The sequence below is a fragment of the Emydura macquarii genome, unplaced genomic scaffold, assembly GCF_026122565.2.
Source record: "Emydura macquarii macquarii isolate MOO-44397 ecotype Brisbane River unplaced genomic scaffold, CSIRO-AGI_Emac_v2 contig_1483, whole genome shotgun sequence".
NCBI lineage: Eukaryota > Metazoa > Chordata > Testudines > Chelidae > Emydura > Emydura macquarii.
In genome coordinates, this window is record NW_027131620.1 from 2,297,588 (window position 1) to 2,316,978 (window position 19,391).

General features: G+C 42.3%; 1 protein-coding gene across 1 annotated transcript in view; it reads right to left on the reverse strand.

Moving 5' to 3' along the window:
- Positions 1-19,391, reverse strand: part of CSNK2A1 (casein kinase 2 alpha 1) — a 33,988-nt gene that overhangs the window by 12,953 nt on the left and 1,644 nt on the right. Inside the window, exons 2-3 of the mRNA XM_067554003.1 lie at positions 2,326-2,537; positions 495-606 (exon numbers count right to left, since the gene is read on the reverse strand). Of these exons, the coding sequence (XP_067410104.1) occupies positions 495-606; positions 2,326-2,426 (213 nt within the window). The 5' untranslated portion in view covers positions 2,427-2,537. The remainder of the gene's footprint in view (positions 1-494; positions 607-2,325; positions 2,538-19,391) is intronic.

Consider the following 19,391-nt stretch of genomic DNA (forward strand, 5'->3'; position numbering starts at 1 on the left):
TTTACGGGAAAAATAGCCAGAGTGCTTACGGAGGAGGGAGCTCATGGCTTCACACAGGGCAGGAGTTTCCTAATTATCCCTTTGGTGTCAGCAGGTCAAGAAGCTCTCAGCTCTAAAAGCTAATGTCTTATATATTAGCACTGATCTTAAAGAAATCCTAATTCCCTAATGCAGTGGGGAGAAAGCCATGGCAGCACACAGTGGTATACAGTAGAACCTTGGAAGGTTGGACGGGCACAGAAGTAGATGCTGCTCCAAGCAGAGGTTTTCTATAGACAGATCTGACATGGTAACCAAGCACGGGGCTTGTCCAGATTGACAGTGAATAGTGCTGAGTAACAGGAAACTCCAGAGGTTCCATGTGCTACTGAGTGACATTTGCCATAACAGAATTATTTCAGGAGATTCCAATGTTCTATGCCAGACCCTGCACTTTATATCCACCTAAACATCCCAGGGACAGATTTCCATCTTCCACACAGTCCCCTGCTCACCTTGAGGATTTTAACGACTACTTTTTCATTATTTGTGATATTGATGGCTTCAAACACTTCGCTGTATTTGCCCCGGCCTAATTTCCGAACTAGTTGGTAATCATCTTGATTTCTGTAAAGAGAGAAAGGCACAGAGTCCCCAAAGAGCTCAGTCAGTCCTTTTTCATTCATAAAATTGTTCCTCTACAAACACCAGCTCTCTGCCTTGCCTTCTATACAAGCTAGTAAAATGGCTGACTGGTTTCCTCTTTCTAAAATAAATTGGTAGAGAAATGTGAAACCTCACCTTTCCACCTCAATACAAATTCAACCCAGGTCAGCAATGACCAAGAGTAGCCACCATCGGATAACTACCTATTTGTAATTAGCTGGTCTCTGTGTAGTTCCTACTCAACAGGAGTTCATCACAAAAAGACCACTTTCTTATCTGGAGACCTTGACACATTCTCAGCAAGAGAGATCAAGGACTGAGGGGCCACATCGACAGCTACCCTCACTCTTAGAGATGGCCCCTCCTGTTCAGGGTTGAAGCACATTGGGCGGGGAGTTTCATTGACACTGCCTGTTTTGCACCTTTCCATGAGTAGGGGACTTATTTCCTGGAATATCAATACAAGACTTTTCACAAGAACCAAGTTCACTTGAACTGATCAGTTTCTCCTCCAACAAGTGTCAAAATAAGCCCAGTACCCAATCATTTTCCATGAGTGGAGGGCCAGGAAAAATGATGTGTTTCAACTGAGACCCCCTCAATACATTTGTTTGGTCCTTCCAGCATAGATTCTATATGAATGACTTCCAGGCACATCACAAAATAATCAAATGTATAGACTGTTAACGTCAATTAAAAGTACTAAGGGAGACAGCACCAAAACTGCTATAATACCTGTTTAAAACGGTCTAAGTCCAAGGCATTGCTTACGCTCAGAGACAACATACATTCAGAGGCCAGGCACAGCCCAGATGTTGCGATACAAGAGCAGAAATGCTGCACTATCAGCTGGCACCAACACTGTCTGAATCTTGGGAGGTTTTATTTATAACCTCAATGTAAGCACACCATTCCTTTGAATGAAATGTACAAAACTTCACCAGACCCTTGTAGAGAGCTGAGCAATGATAGTTACAAAGCAATATATACAGATCATTTTTTTTTAAAGTCTATTATGTGGGCCCTGGTCTACACTTCCCTGGAGATTCGGCGGCTGTCAACGGGAGTTACACAAGTTATGCAGAGTAGTTTGTACAACTCCCATCGACTGCTGTGTTTCCCTTCCGCACGCAGTCTTCACTGCACTGCGCCACTTGAGGGGGTGGTTTACTAACGTCGACTTCCTGATCGATTGAGCGGGTCTACACTGACCGCTCAATCAATCCAGAAAGATCGATCTGACGGTGGCGACTTTGCTGCCGTCAGTACAGACATACCCCAAGTCTCTTCAAGTATCACCCACTTTACAGAGATACCTTGATGGCTTTTCAAATTATTCACCCAGGGCTAAGATTTTAATTTCTCCATCACAATAAAAAAAGCTGCTAGACTAAAGGAAGAAGGGGGCTGCTCAAAGTTTCCTTGTACTACTATGGTTTTAAAATAGTGACACAAGGAAGTCTTTCAGATAATATGAAGGGGAACTGTACTATTTCTACAATTGATGGTGGTAAAGCTGGCAATCCTAATGTACACCATTCACACTAGAATAGTGGCAAACAGCAAGAAAAACCTTAAGCATTATAGGTGCTCAAACTGATAGCTTCCCAGACACCATTGAGCCAGATCCAACAAGGATCAACCTCTGCCCAGCAGTCAATAAGAAGTGCAGACACTTACCCCCATTCGACAACATGTGACTCGTAGTCCCAGTACTCTCGGGGTCTGTGTGTGTTTACATCAGTGTAAACTCTGGCCCTGCTTGGCACGGGTCCTGACATGTCGGACAGGTTGCCAGGTGGAGTTATATTAGGTGTTTGGAGTTCTGGGAGCCTCTGATCTCAAAGCCAAACACAGGGTGAAGGCCTCGGATGCGCCTCTGGTTTTTCCAGCTACAGAAAGAAAATGAACAGAGGTTAAACATTTTTATATTACCTTGAGATTTTAAGTTAATCATTAAAAGTTGTCCAGCAGAACTGGAGACTGGCCATGGGCCTCAGATCATTCCTCATGGCTTGAAAATCCTATTTGCCTGCTCATCCTGAGTAAGTGGGAAGGAACGCCAACCCATCCACTTTGGCAGATTAAAAATTTCACTCTAACAAAAGTTTTCTAACTTTTATGGTTGCAAATGGGAATCAATGCAATGTGCTCTGAACCTGCAGACAGACTCCTAGTTCAACCAAGTTTTGAAAGCAACACACAACATCCAACTCATTAACCCTCCAGTAGAGAAACAATGCCCAAGTCACCATCTATTGAAGAGCCCAATCTCCTATATGCACATTACAGGATGACACACCTGACTGAAATACACTATCTCTTTGTAATGCAGTGATAAATGATGCTGCATAATACAGGGGGCCGATGGACAGATTGCCAAGATTGTTTGTGGAACCTTAACTGATTTTTCTGGAGTAGACTTTTTACAAAAACCATATCAATATTTAAATATGTCAACTTTTATGCTTTTTTTATGCTTTTATGAAACTATTCTCAACAGCTTGTGTCTCATCACTGGGATCTGCTGCATTAACTAGGGGAAATTCTACAGGCAGGAGGAAATAATTTTGGATCACTTGATCGTAAAATGTTAAGACTTCAAATCTGATTGTCTTACAAGAAGACGTGATTCTAAATTTTTGAGCTGTGGTCTCATATTCAAATGAAAATGAAGTACTGTGGCTACTGTGATTGTTTAACAACATTGCTCTGCATCTTGCTTGCTATGAGTATTGCAAATGGTTTCTCATTTTTAGTGTCTGACTCTTGCTGAGTGTTTTATTAAGCTTTGCCCTCGCTTTAATATAAATTAATGCCACTGTCATTACCAGTAAGAATGAATCAGAACAGACTAAGTTCAAATCTAAGGAATAATTTTCATATTTAAATATTATGGATAACTTCCATTTAGTCTGAAATCTAAACATGAACATACAGCATGACTAGTCTATTCCTAGCCACCTATTATTGTTAAATGCTCATGCAATGGTCTTGGCCCAAAGCACTTAAAATATCAACTAAATCTGGGCTGGGGATCATGGTTGATAACTCTGATCCTCAGGCTAAGTGAAATTGTCCATTACAAGGATAAAGGTCATTTATGTAGAAGACAGCTTTCTCAAGAGCTGGTCCAATATGGGGGAAATGAACTTCAGCAGCATCTAACCCACCACAAACCTCACCATCTTTCCTCCCAATGCAAGGCATGCTTTGACCTTGACTTTGGTAATACAATGTAGCTGAAGAGATACATAGCTAGTTACATTGCTGAATGCATTTTTGGAAGGCACTCAGATATCATGGTATTAAAAATGGTATACAAACCTAAAGAGACTAGAGTCATGACTCCTAGGTCAGATACCAATGCTCATGATCTCATAGTATCCTTACATCAGCTGCTGGCTGTCATTGCTGTCAATTTCATGGCTCTGCTGGAGTCATGAAATTGACAAGAAAGCTAGGCTGCTAGAGTCCAGCTGCCCCCAACTCCGGATTGGGAGTGGGGTGAGAAGCCCCAGGGTGGCTTTCCCCGGCTCCCGGCAGGGAATGGGGAGTGCGGGGGGCAGCCCGCCAGGAGCCTGTGGGGCAGCTGGACTCCTGGCAGAGAGCTGCCTGCGGAGCTGAGAGACCAGACTTCCAGCTCCCCACACTGCCTCTCTTAGGTCGGTGGAAGCGCTCCTGGTGAGGACACACTCCACTGACCCCAGGAGGGCAGGGTGGACGTCAGCCACCGCAGGAGTTAATGCGAGGGCGGTAAGTCAACCTAACATAGGTTGACTTATCTTTGTAGTGTAGACAAGGCCTAACACTGTACAGTCAAGTGTATGGACTGTGTCTTCCTTTGTGTGGAAGGCACCTAGATCACAGTGGGCACTGCCACTTTAAATAACTTCTAGCATTTGCTTGCTGCACCCTACACCTTGCCCCTTACAAAAAGCATAGGTCTCTATTAGTCAAAGAGTATTTATCAATGGTTTGCTGTCAAACTGGGAGGGTATATCTAATGGGGGCCCACAAGGTCAGTACTCGTCAACATTTTCATGATTGATTTGGATAATGGAATAGACATATGCTTCTAAATTGTGCAGATGACACCAAGCTGGGAGGGGCTGCTATCACTTTGGAGGACAAGATTAGAATTCAAGACAACCTAGACAAATTAGAAAATTCAAAAGATGAAATTCAATAGAGACAAGTGCAAAGTACTACACTTAGGAAGGAAGAATCAAATGTATAACTACAAAATGGGGAATATTTGACTAGCTGGAAGTACTGCTGAAGAGGATCTGAGGGGTTACAGCAGATCACAATCTGAATACAAGTCAATAGTGTGATATAGTTGTGAAAAAGGCTAATAGTCTGGAGTGTATTAACAAGAATGTCGTATGTAAGACGCAGGAGATAACTGTGCCGCTCTACTCAGCACTGATGAGGCCGCAGCTTGAGAAGTGTCCAGTTCTGGGTTCCACACTTTAGGAAAAAAGTTGACAAAGTCCAAAGAAGAGCAACAAAAATGATAAAAGGTTTACAAAACCTGACCTATGAAGAAAGGTTAAAAAACGGGGCATGAAGACTTGAGAAAAGACGACTGAGGGGTGACCTGGTAAGAGTCTTTAAATATGTTAAGGGCTATTATAAAGAGGACGGTGATCAACTGTTTTCCATGTTCACTGAAGATAGGACAAGTAGTAATCAGCTTAATCTGCAGCAAGGGAGATTTAGATATTAGGAAAATCTTTCGAACTATAAGGATAGTTAAGTACTGGAATAGGTTACCAAGGGAAGTTGTGCAATCCTTGTCCTCATTGGAGGTTTTTAAGAACAGGTTAGACAAACACCAGTCAGAGATGGTCTAGGTACACTTGGTCCTGCCTCAGTACAGGAAGCTGGACTAGATGACCTCGAGATCCCTTCCAGCCCTACATTTCTATGATTCTATCATCAAGCCTTTCACGGCACCCTGAAGCCTGCTAAATCAAGTCCTACAGGTATAGACCTTCCACTAAGAGCATTCCATCACCTGCCCCGGATAGAAGAGAAGCCAACTGTAGGAAGCAATTTACTGGATCGTAATCCCTATGTACGGACAAAGGGAGAGGTGATCAGAGTCTGAGATTCTTTTGGGCTTTGTAGAATGTAACCAACATCTTGAGCTAACAAACAAGTAGCATCTGTTTTCTGCACTGGGGAGGTGCTTGTAGTGGCTCCTATCACTCAAGAGGGCTGCTGAATTTTGCAGTAACTGACACAGACAGGTGCTTTTTAAATGTATCTCCAAGTAGAACTCATTGTGATAATGCAGCCTTCAAGATTACAAAGGTGTTCATCCTTGGGATACAATCTAAATCAGATCTGATTGTAGCCTCCAATAAATGTAGAATAAAGACTCATTTACTGGTGCATTTCAGAGCAGCTCAGCTAAATGGGGTGGCATGGAGCACCAACTGAAAATCTCTATCAGGAGAGAGTATTATGCCTCTATAACAAACTTCTATTACTGTAGAAAACCATGCAATAATCATCTGAGGCCTAAGGCCGTGAGTGTGGTTCTGCATGACCTAGACAACTAGAAATTAAGAATGCAGAGAGATGAAAAGCCCCTAAAGTTTAATTATACACTGTGAGAATTCACAAGTTTACTAAAATGCACTTAGTACAGTGGAATCCATTAAGATGATACATTTCATGTCAAAACTTTCAGTTTTATTCCTCAGCTCCTTACCCTGCTCCCTTCCACCACACAGACAGACAGTGACTTTCAATTTAAGCCACTAAAGAGCTAAAACTAGAAACTCAGCTAGCTGGATGCACAGAGACCATGCAAGACTAATTTGCTATGTTTCCGTGGGTTAATTTTCTGATTTGAGATTATTTATATCATCATATTGCCTAGGATCTGAGTCACTGACCTGGACCCCAATGTGCTAGGCACTGTACAAACAGAACCAAAAGGCAGTCTGTGCCCCCAAAGAACTTACGACCAAGTACAAGACAAGACAACGGATATAGACAGATCTGTGGGGGAGTACAAGGAAACAAATGAGAAAATAATCCGTCAACATGATCGGCAGTGGTCCCAACACACCAACAAGCTAATCGCTGTCAAGTTTTGTAGGCATAACAGCATAGGAGAAACTTCTACTAATACTCTTTATACAACTAGCTGATTCTAAGATCGTCTAAACTGACTTGGCTATTTCAGGCCTTGTCTACACTAGAAAGTTGGTTGATACAAGTTACAGTGATGATCAAAAAGCACTGTAATTACAATACATGTGCCTGTCCACACAGCACTCCTTGCGTTGCTGAAGCATGTCCACATTTGGTACTCTAGCAATGCCAGTGAGAGCAGTGCACTGTGGGCAGCTATCCCACGGTGCATCCTGCTACTCTGTGCTGCTGGGGGTTGTGGGAAGGCAGAGAGGATCGCAGTGCATCATGGGTGTGGGTTCAACATCCCTGATTCAATGATTTCTGTCCCATCATTCCATGGGTTTTCGACTGCATTTCACAGCATTTTTCAATGGCCCCAGTTTCCTGAGTACCCACCCTCTCTATCTGAAAGGATGGATCCTGCACTGCTCTCCATTGCTGTTGTCAGTGTTCTGAACACATCGTGGCTGGTCATGCAGTATATCATGAGCTCCCAATCAGAACTTAAATCTGAGGTGCCTGACCTGCTGTGTGCCATGCAAACAAACAACACTGAATTACCGTTTGCATTCACAGACCATCTGTGCACAGTGCATCACTGCTTTTGGGCACGTGAACCAAGCACTGAGTGGTGGGACTGCATCATTATGCAGGTCTGGGATAACAAGCAGTGGCTGCAGAACTTTCGAATGTGCAAAGCCACCTTCATGGAACTCTGTGCAGAGCTCACCCCTGTCCTGTGGCGCAAGGACCCCAGAATGAAAGCTGCCCTCTTGGTGGAGAGGCGCATGGCAATTGCCTTGTGGAAGCTAGCAACTCCAGACTGCTACCGGTTAGTTGCTCATCAGTTTGGAGTCAGGAAGTCCATCATTGGAGCTGTGTTATCGCAAGTGTGCAGGACCATTAATCACATTCTGCTACAAAGGACTGAGAGTCTTGGAAATGTGCGTGAAATAGCGGATGGCTTCTCAGCGATGGCATTCCCTAACCATGGCAGTGCAACAGATGGCACACATATCCCAATTTTGACCCAGGACCATCTTGTGATGGAGTACATCAATAGAAAGAGGTACTTCTTTATGGTACTGCAGACGCTTGTGGATCACCATAGGCTTTTCACTGACATCAACGTGGGTTGGTCAGGGAAGGTACATGATGCATGCATCTTAAGGAACATTGGCCCATACAGAAAGCTGCAAGCAGGGACTCTCTCTCCAGACCAAAAGATTCCAATGGGGGATGTTGAAATGCCCATAGTGATCCTGGGAGAGACAGCCTACCCCTTACTGCCATGGCTCATGAAGCCTTATATGGGCAATCTGGATAGCAGCAAGGAGTGCTTCAATAACAGGTTGAGCAGGTGTCGAATGATTGCTGAATGTGTGTATGGCAGATTAAAAGCTTACTGGCAATGCCTTTAAGGCCAGTTAGATCTAAATGAGAAAAATATTCTCATGGTTATAACCGCCTGCTGTGTGCTTCATACTTGTGAAGCTAAGGATGGAAAAATTTCCCCGTGGGTGAAGCGCAGAGGTGGATCACCCTTTGGCTGAATATGAACAACCAGATGTCAGGGTTATTAGAGGGGAACAATGGGGGGCCATTCAAATCAGGGAGGCCTTGGGGAACTATTTTGACAATGAGCACCAATAAGGTGTCTTTGTGAAGAGCACTGTGCCATGCTATGACTGCTATTCAGCTTGCTCTGTGTATCAATGTGAGGTGCAACCACCATGTGCAAGAGGCTAAGATTGCTTATTCTTCACAGAGTAGGTCTTTATTAAATAATTATTCACAACACATACACGAAAAGCTGGGCTGGAGGGCTGAAAGCGGTGAGGGGCACTGTGAGCTATGACAGTTGGGTGTAAGTCCAGCTATCGTTCTGGACGCTGTCTGAACTGGGTATCCTTACGGGCTGGAGTTTGGTAGGAATGTGTGGGTGGAGTTTGCGGAGAGCATGGAAAGTAGTTTATTGGTTGCGGGGGGGGGGGGGGGAAGGAGCATGCATGAATTCAGTTTGCAGCGTGGAGCAGCCCTGGTCAGCTGGCAAGATGAGATATGAGCTCTCCATACCGACCAAGCAGGATGTTGAATTTCAAAAATTCCTGGCACTTAAAGGGGGAAGGATGGATGGCCATTTACCACAACAGAACCAAGTGCGGTGTCTACACTGACAGTTTGTTGCTAAAAGTTTGGCGCAAAAAGCTCTACACCTCTCATCGAGGTGATTTTATTTTGTAGCAAAATCAGGGGAGTTGAGTTGGCAGGTGTGTGTGTGTGTGCGCGCATGTGTGATTGCAGCGTGTACACCACCACTGTTTTAGCCCAAAAAGCTGACTTTGGTCGACAAAAGTCTCTAGTGTAGACCAGGCCTCAGTTTGAAAACATAAGGATTTAAGTATCAGTAAGAATTCTAGAATGCTCCATCTGGTCTAGCTTCTTCTAGAATTTCATGTGGTTGAAACAAGTGAGTTGTACTATTCAAAAACAGGACAAACGTCACAGTAGACGTCTTCATAAGTCATGTAGTTGTAGCCTGGCACAGTATGTACAGTATGAAGAACTGCTCAGAAAATGCATAGTCAGAAAACCACCATCCACCACGCAGTTCCACACAAACTTCTGGGAGTGGCAGGTTAAATATGTATTTACCTCCAACACTTCTATATGAGGAAGGAAGAGATAATTTGATAGTAGTGATCATTTTTGGTTTTAAGGTAAATGTAAGATTACTTGCATATCCTCTTACATTTCCTTTAAAACCAAAAGGGACCAGCACTGTCAAATTCTCTCATTCCTTTTGAAGAGAACTGTGGGGGGATTAATACATATTTCATCCTGTCTCAAGAGGGAAAATTAAGCAGCTGATATAAATCCCCAATCAAAGCATACTGATACGAAGCAGTGTAGTAGGCAGGAACATGCAATATGCAGTTCAGCCCATAGGTGTGAGGCAGAAAAGCTGCACTATGGAGTTGAGTTGTACCTAGGTCAAACGAATGTAATGAACTGGTTACAAAACCAGTTACACATGTAACAGTGTCAACAGAGCTACATGTAGCATATGACTTTATTTCTGCATGAACACTATAACCTCCACCCCCTGCTTCCATTTATGCTCTCAAATCTGGGCGAACACACTTCCCTTCAAACCAAACAGCAACAAAGCCAACAAAATATTCAGTATGTTAAACATTAAAAATAATAAGAAAAAGCACAAGACAGAGAAGCCCTTGTCCACACTATTTTGACTTGTGATTTTGTAACAGATTAAAAGACATGATCAATCTGGTTACAAGTAATAAAGTAAGGTCTGTTTCCACACAGCAGCTTTCTAGCCATCACAATCTTGTTTGTGCATCTGCACAAATTGCCTGACAATACCTGTTCATTTAGGGAAAGTTTGGAGAACTATCCTATAGTCAATCTCAGAGGCACAGGAAAGAAATGCAGTGTGGCATCAAGAGGAGTGCACTGATCCATGTCCAGGAGATCCTATTGCACGAAGAGCTAGGAGAAAGAAGGAGCCACCAAACTAGTCACAAAATGTGGGGTGTGTGTGTGGGGGGGTGTCCTGTCCATACTGCAAAATAGAGTGCTGAACTGGTTACAGGAAGGCAATCCTGTGTCAGAGCCAACCATGCCAGTTAATTCACTCAGTACAATCTGTAGCATGAATAGGACCTAAAAGCTACTGTAACCACTGCTTTTGGTTGCACCTGGTTTCAACAGATATTTGAACTCTCTATTCTTCAGCAGACGCACATGTAATACTGATTTAAATATCACTCCTTATCAGAAAAGCAGGCACATGGAGACAAGTGCTAGCAGCTGGATTACTCTATCCTACCGTTCACATTACTATCTTCACCAGATACCAAAATAAAATTAAAATATCATCCTGCCCACAGAAACAAAAAGCTTCGTGGGGCACTTCCTAGCAAAGCAAGAAAGCCAAGTATTGCTGAAGCAAAGCGCCACAGTACTTGAGGCCCACAGTAATGCAGCACAGCTCTGAAAAAATCTCAGCACCTCTTCTTAGGTGGTGGATGTAAGCAATGATTTCTGAAGGCTTGGAGAAGGCACACCTCTACCACTAACGTTGCTTAAATAAAAAAAGACCTTTTTATTACTGAGTAGTGTCCACGCAGGGGAGTTACAGCTATTGCAGAATATTTCTGAATGATCATGCTATAGCCATTCTGGTCAACTTCCCCATGTAGACAAATTCCTACTTAGGAAAATTTCAAATGGTCTGTAAACTAACCAGATTGAGAATGGGTTTATCACTATTTCATTCAGCATCCTTATTGGAAGTATCTCACAGAACTTAATTTATCTTATGCAGAGTAAAATCATGAGACCACAGTTAAATGAAATATGAAATGTATAACTGATTAATCGTATTAGGGTAGTGGCTAAAGGCAACAATCAAAGATCAGAAACAACTGTACCAGGCACCACACACACATTAGCATCCGATTTTTTACATCTATTAAAAGGATTCAATTAGTTCCCTAAAATTGAAATCAGTAACAAGATAAATCAAATAGTATGCCATCTTGAGAGCTTGATTCTTTACATTAGGCACAAGAAGTGCAGCTCACTATTAGAATGGTGAGAAAGCTGAGACTGAGTTGTTTAGTAGAATTCTATTTTTTTTAAAAAACATTTTGATTAGTTTAAGCCACAGTTAAATTAGCCACATTTTATAAAAAAGGAAAGATCCCGACAGCTTCTAAAATCTGCTCTCATTAGTTTCAATAGTAAGCCACTCATATTACAGAACTTATGTTTTCTAAAGAGTTCGTATATTTACAGCACAAAAAAGTAATATTAATTAATGAGAGGTATTTCCTATGTGTCAATCTACTTCTCAGTAGAAGGGCTCCATACGAAATGTCAGCAAAGCATAGCTGCCTATGAGATAGCAGCACCCTTCACAGTTCTAGAGACAGGTGTTTTTAAAAACTGTTTTGAAAACGCACTTCGTATATTTTATGGAGAGTGTAGCTAAATTATGGGAATATATTTTCTCTTTCAATGCTCTCCTTGCAGAAAAGTTTGAGTGTAGGATTATTCAGGGCCCTATGCCTAAAACAAGTGTCACGATGAGTCTGAGTGCTTACATTGACACTAATGGAGCTGGAAGCCAAGAACTTCCCAGAAGACTGGTGTCCTGAGGAATGTTGCTACTGCTATCTAACTCCTGACCTTTCAGAGTAAAGCTTAGTGTATAAATAAGACATCCCTGGATAGAAACATCACTTAATAGTAACAATCTATAGACCAGGTAGGAGAAGCACTGCTTCACTACTTTCACCAGCAGCAGAATATTATCAGAAAGCTCTGAGTTTATCTAGACAGAGCACCACTGAACTCTTTTCATTATTATGTGACCATTACAGAAGATGACCCAGTTATAAGAGTCAGACTAAGCTGGCAGAAAATGTCTCCAGAGGAACAAGATGAGCACTGACAAGATTATTCAATTTAAAAAAAAAAAAAATTATTTCTTGTGGCTGCATGTTGTCCCCAGAGATCCAGGGAAATCTTCCCCTCACTTCATCAGTCCTGGAAAGAGCATATACCAAACAGTTTTCTCTAAGAAGAGAACTAGAGTGAAGACTGAGTGCTCAGATGGATCCAAAGGCTTTCCACTCACTCCTACTTCTCCCACCTAAGCTCAATAACAGTTGCAATTGTAGCAGTGTGCATGTGGCTAAGGAAGAAAACAGCCTGCTCATTCTGAAATATCACTTTTTACCAGGTGTCTGAGAAGTGCAAAATTATGATGAATCACCCTCCCTCCCCAGTTGGTCTAAGCAGCAAGAAATCCTATCCGAACCTGCATCTATTTGTATACTGCACCTCTGGGGAAAAATGTCACCTTTCAGAGTTAGAGCTTAGGTCCACCTCTGAAATAGCCAATGTTTAATGATGCCCAATGTTGTTACTAGAAACATTAAAAAAAGCAGATCTAGTTACCTACACACTTACATACAAACTGCCTATCATCACTCCCTTTCCTCTAACCTCTGTCTACTTGTCTAGCTATTCTCATCTGTGGGCTCCCCGGAGTAGCGACCATCTTTCTTATGTTTGGAGCGTTCTTAGCACAAGGTGCGTGTCACTCTAAATAAAATATCTAGACACACTGTAGATGTAGATGACTACAGTGAGGCCTATCTGGCCAAAAAGAAGGTAGTCTCTCCTTCACTAAGTGCTCAAAAATCCCATTCTGCTGTGGTATACATTAAAAACAAATTTCATTTGGCAATACAGATACAGGATACCTACATACCTACAGGATACCTACAGGATACAGGTTTGCATACCTACAGGATACAGGAACTCTAAACAACCTGGATTTTCATAATCCAACTAGAAATGGAAATTGATTTGGCTTGACCAAGACTGGCATTTTGCATCTTTTTTCCAGGAATCCATTTGCCCATTAAAGGGACAATGACAACTCAAAAATCAAATCAAATTTTAAAATCCAAACAAAACATGTCATTGAAATTCAGAGATTAGAAAACCCAATACCAATAGTTCTCCCACCACTGCTGCCTCCTGAGCTGCATTTTGGGCCAAAGCTATCCTTTCAGTTTCCTTTTAAATGGGGGTGGTGCTCAGCTGTGGAGAAATAAGAGGCATCTCAGAGTAAGCAGCAGTCTAGTGGACAAAGCACAGGATTGAACAAGGAAGACCTGTGCTGTAATTCCATATTTGATGCTAACTTGCTCTGTGGTCTCAGGCAAAACAAGTTTTCTGCCTTTGTTTTGCCATCTGTAAAATGGAGAAAGTATTATCTATCTCACAGATGATGCTCACTGTGGCAACTAATCTGATGTTTGCAGACAACTTTATAAGGGCTTAATTTCAATGCAATACACACAGAGCCCCCCAATGACCCCCAGTTTAGCTGGACAACTGTCCCATGCAAAACTTGTGTAAGTGTTGGCAGTGACATTCGCAGTCTGGCCCAAACAGCTCCAAACTAATCCGGCAACAGGAGGCTGCTAATAGCTGGAAGGTTTCTCTCCACTCTCTCCTAGTCCCCTGCCAATAAACACTTTATGTAGTCTGTTGACTTTGGGACTGCCCCTCCCCCCCCAGAGTCTCACTGACCCTCCTTTAGGTATTATGGCTAGTTCTGTGCATTGTAGTGTGATCTCAACATTAGAGCAGTGATACTCAGATTTTAGTGGTTCAGGAGCCAAATTAGTGATCAATATTACCCAAAAGAGCCACAGTAGTGTGAATTCATTCTTGTATTATTTTTATATTTTATATACAATATATATTATTCTCATAGCAAAATTATTCTACAATTGGTTAATAACATAGTAAAAGCAAATAATTAAATCACACAGTGTTTTAATATCATGCACTATAAAATGCCGTATTACAGAGCCACTTGCGACTCCCGAGTCTCAATCTGAGTATCACTGCATTAGAGGAAGAAAAACTGTCCGGAAAATTGTTTTACAGACCCAAAGATGCTAAGACTTGTTCTAGATTAAGTTTACTAAGTTGTCTCAGTTACCATGTTCTATTGAGGCATTTATATCACAACTAAAAGTCCTAGCCTAAGTTTTCTCACTAAAGCACAGGGTCTCTTTCATCTCCACTTCTGAAGTGGGCTGAAGGAGCTTTCACCCTATTGTTCCAAGTTATCCTCCAAGTATGGCAGGTGTTAGTGCTACATGTTACTTAAGAGACTGGTGGAAGAGAAACAATCCAATTTTAAAAGATTTATTAATGAGTAAAGAAGTGTTGCCAAGCTAATACATCTAGTATTAGACAGATAATGGTGTACAATATGTTTTTGCATAAGTGTCCAATACATTCCACATTATACCAATTAATAATGTGCCACTATACTATTATAGTATACAGGATAGCTGAAGGGTGCAAGTTATGCACCAAAGGCTGAAAGTCATGGAATGCATTAAAAAAGGCTATTCCTCTACACATTTACAACAGACACCACCCAAAGCAACAGCACTTGCAAGAATTCCAATGCAAAGCCAATCTCTCTCTCCTCATCAGTCTACCAAATATAAACCTTGTTCTGCTCTGGGGCCTTGGCCAGCCATTTCCAAACTATAAACCCTTTACCAAACTTGCGGCTGTTGGACTTCTCAGTTCGGAGTTTCTGGCAACAGTAAATAGCTGCTTCTTTAAGCTAAAAAGGGAGATTTTAGCACCACTACATTCACTTTGCAATTGACCTCTCAGGCTTAACAGTGGCCTCCGATCCAGTTGAGTTCTGGAAAAATCACACCCTACCTAGTAACTGTTGCTTTGTAGGGTGGGCTTTTCTTATAATTAATTAATAAGCAGGCTCTAAGAGAGCACTGATATGCAATCTCCTACCTAGCTTCCCTCATGAATTATTTAAGGAGAGTGCTTTCACTGGAGTACAGACAGCAAAGCTAGTTATTTTAACTAAAGCTTTTTTGGCTTGTTTTTAAAGTTTTTAAATAGCCCATGTATTGGCAGAGTTGGGAAATACCACCACCACAAGGAAAAAGATCTCACTATTTGGAAGTTTCTCCTCAGGAAATCCTGTGGCTGTCTGTTCCTGTCAAGCAGATAACATTTGTAAACTTTGTTCAACAGAAAATGTATGATTAACATCAGAAATTGACAGAACTGGACTGTAAGATAAGTGACTGCAAGTCATTTTCAGTAACATTCAGAAACCATCAGGAAAGAAACTCAGGAAGGAAAAGTCTTTGCCATCCCCAGATCCTAAACCAGGAGATATAATGCATAAAAATATTTTCCCCTAAAAAACTTGCACCCATACAAACCTGATACTTGAACTTCTGGACATGTCTACATTAAACACATAAGTTGACCTATGTTAGGTCGACTTACAGCCACTGCAGTAACTGCGGTGGTTCACGTCCACACTGTCCTTCTTCCGTCAGTGGTGCACATTCTCTCCACTAATTTAAGAGGGGAAATGGGGGTCTGAGAGCTTGGGCTCTCAGCTCCATGCACAGCTCCCCATTGGGAGCACAGATGCTGCCCCAAGGCTTCCGGCTCTCTGACAGGGGCTCAGCAGCCGCCTTGGAGCAGGGAGCCCTGCGGTCAGCTGGGCTCTAGCTGGAACTCCCCACCCACCCAGCTTTCTTGTCAATTTCAAGGCTCTAGCATGGAGTCATGAAATTGACAAGAATGACAGCCAGTCAATGTAAGTAACCCAGAGTGTCCACACAGACACTGTGTCACCCTAACTACACCAACATAAGCCCTACTCTCATGGAGGTGGAGTTATGTCAGTATACACACTACAGCCCTACTACACGGACATAATTAGGTTGATGTAAGTTGCCTTATGGTGACCTAACGCTGTAGTGTAGACTAAGCCGCAGAGAAATGTATATATAAATACTACACAGAGAGAAAAACAGCCAAGCCTGCATAAATCAGAGTCTTAAATGCCAGCTACTGTGTCACTAATACAGTATGAGGAAAGGTTGCCCTGCATAACAATTATTGTTAGACAAGGCAGATCTCTCAGACAGAACTGGCAATTGAAATGTATCAACTAAGGAATTGTCTCATTATAATTCTGCATTTCATACCAGCACTTTTGGAGATTACTAAATCCATAAGACTAGCAGTATTGATGATCGGATGATTTAGCTGAGGTTAGTCCTGCTTTGAGCAGGGGGTTGGACTAGATGACCTCCTGAGGTCCCTTCCAACCCTAATCTTCTATGATTCTCTTCAACAGTCTTTACAACTCAGTAGGGATAGGAATGCTGAAGACCATCCTTAGCATACAAAATATTAAAACAAAAATAAAAATCACAGCTGTCAATTGCTGTTCTAAGGAGAATCTGTCCTCCATCTTGGCAACATTCTTCATACCTGCTAACTTGTGAATCCAACTACTTCAAGTTCATTGATTCTGAAAACAGTACAAATGTATATGCCTCTGTGAAGGGGGACATATCCAAGTGCCCTAAAAATGTAGAATATAATGGAGATCACACTGCCGTTAGCAATCACCAACCTCACAAGTCAAGTTCCAGAGGGGTAGCTGTGTTTGTATACAGCAAAAACGAGAGTTTTGTAGCACTTTAAAGACTAACAAATTTAATTTCTAAAGACTAACAAAGGTCTGAAGAAGAGCTCTGTGTAAGTTCAAAAGGTTGTCTCTTTCATCAACAGAAGTTGGTCCAATAAAAGATGTTACCACACCCACCTTGTTTCTCTCATATCCTGGAACCAACACAGCTCCAGCAACTCTAAAATCTGTGGCACTCTTGTGATAGAGCACCAACATTTCCATTTTTTTAAATGAGGATTTTGCTGAATGCAAGCTAAAATAATCAGTAGAGTGGCCTTTATTTTTTTATATTAAACTCAATTTGTTCTATGGTATCCCCGTTACTAGCTGTCAGCATAAGTTAAAGAATTTTGTACTGACAACTCATAGCTATACTGTAGAAGTCATCAAGGGAGAAGACTAAGGTTTTGGCTACTAAGTAGGGTGCATTGGGCACCCAGGGAGTTCACAGGAGGCAGTTTCCTTGTAATCAAAATGAGATGACCCTTGTGATCTGACTAGATGATCATAATGGTCCCTCCTGGATTTAAAATTATGACTTTTCACCAGAAAACGATCAACCGCACCCAAGAACCCCATAAGGGAGATGAGTTAATAGAAGCAATCCAAGTCACTGAACAACAAGAATGACATTTGATAACCCAGAAATACATCCCCACATCTCCAAGATGTGGAAACTAATCACACCTCCATATTGTTACCTACTCTTACTCCTTTCACAAAAGGATTTTCCTTCTCCTTCCCCTCTTCCCTAATGATACCTGTGGGGAAAAAAGGGAGCAGGAAAGTAGTTCTGAAGGGAGAGAGTAGAGGAGCAAAAGGAACAAAGAATTCAGGTAGAAGGCAACAGGAGAGGTCCAGTCCCTTTTTGGTAAAACTGGGGAGGAAGGTAGTGTGGTAAAGGGAATCCCTGAATCCTAAAAGCTAATCCTTTTCTTCCTTTACCACAACCTCCTCTACTCACTTTCCTTCTATTATCCAAACTCAGTCCTCATTTGGTTACCACCCCCCTTTTCTCAAAAATTAATCCCAGTGCTCTACCACCATCACATCCTCAATGCAAAGTAATTTCTTCTTCTACCCTAAGAAAGTACCTTTACTACATTTTTTTCTCTGCATTCCACCCCAGGATCTCATCTTCATTCTCAACTCACACCTCCTTTGGCTATGAAGGGGCAACCCTTCCCCCACTACTATAGCTCATCTTCATTCATGCACCATCTTAGAATCTAATTCCCCCACTTTGAGCACACCATCTCAACTACTGCCCATGGTCTAATCCCTTTTCCACACACCCATATTCCTCCCTGTATTTTTATTATATAACCCTCACCTTCTTCTATTTCACCCTAGCCAAAATGTATTCCCCTGTTTTCTCCCCTATTTACTCCCCCCCTCCACATCAGCAATTTCACCTCCCTCTCTCTGTCCATCCTACCAGGACCTAGTTTCCTTCAGTTTACCATGTCTAATCCTGACCATACAACATCACCTAGTTCTCCACTGATATCAAATTCCCCTCTCTTTATACCACAGCCATTTCCAGGACACAATCCACCCACTCCCCCAATTACAGACTCACCCTCTTATTTTGGAATTTTCTTTATAACCTCCCTCAAATCATTTTTAGGATTAATACCTTCTCAGTACCTCCCCCTCCTCCCACTCCATTATGGGATTATACCTGCAAGAAAGTGATTCTTCTTCACAGAGAACACATCCTACTCAGAAAAATACAGCCAGAGGAAGTTTATACCATCAGCACCCCAAGTGCTTCACCCCTCCCCATGTCAAGATTTTCAAGGATACTGTTTCCACTAATATGAGATATCAAACCCTATATCCCCACCACCCCAAACATACCCTCCCTACAACTGAATTGAAAGGGAATGGAGCCTCTCACCCCTCAGAAGGCTACACCCCCACCACAGAGCAGGGAAGAACTCAACCCCCTTAGGCAATACAGCCTTTTCTCCGCTACTGGTGTGAGAAGAGGGTGACACCGAACTGTCTAAGGAACAGGTAGACCTTCCCTCACCACAGGGGGATGTACAGACCCATCTACCCCCAAAAGAACTCTGAAATGAATTAGGCCTCTCCATCAGATGTGTCTCTCCATAGAAGAGGGAGACACGTACTGGGCAGATGTTTGATACCTACTTATTACAGATACCCAGGGCCTGTGCCAGAGGAGCCAAACACCCAGTCCATGGGCCGATCTTGCCTGCCTGAGGTATTACATGGCCCCATGACCAACTGATTCTGCATATTTTAAGTGTTTTTCTTTTATAGAGTATACGTCTAGCCCTTATGTCTACAAAGACAGCCTTTCAAGATGAACTGAGAGCTTGTCTACACCTGGAATGCTATAGCAGCACAGCTGCAACTGGGTTGCCATAGCTCTTAAATATAGACACTACCTATGGTGATGGCAGGAGTTTCCCTGTTCGCATAAGTAATCCACCTCCCTGGGAGGTGATAGCTAGGTTGA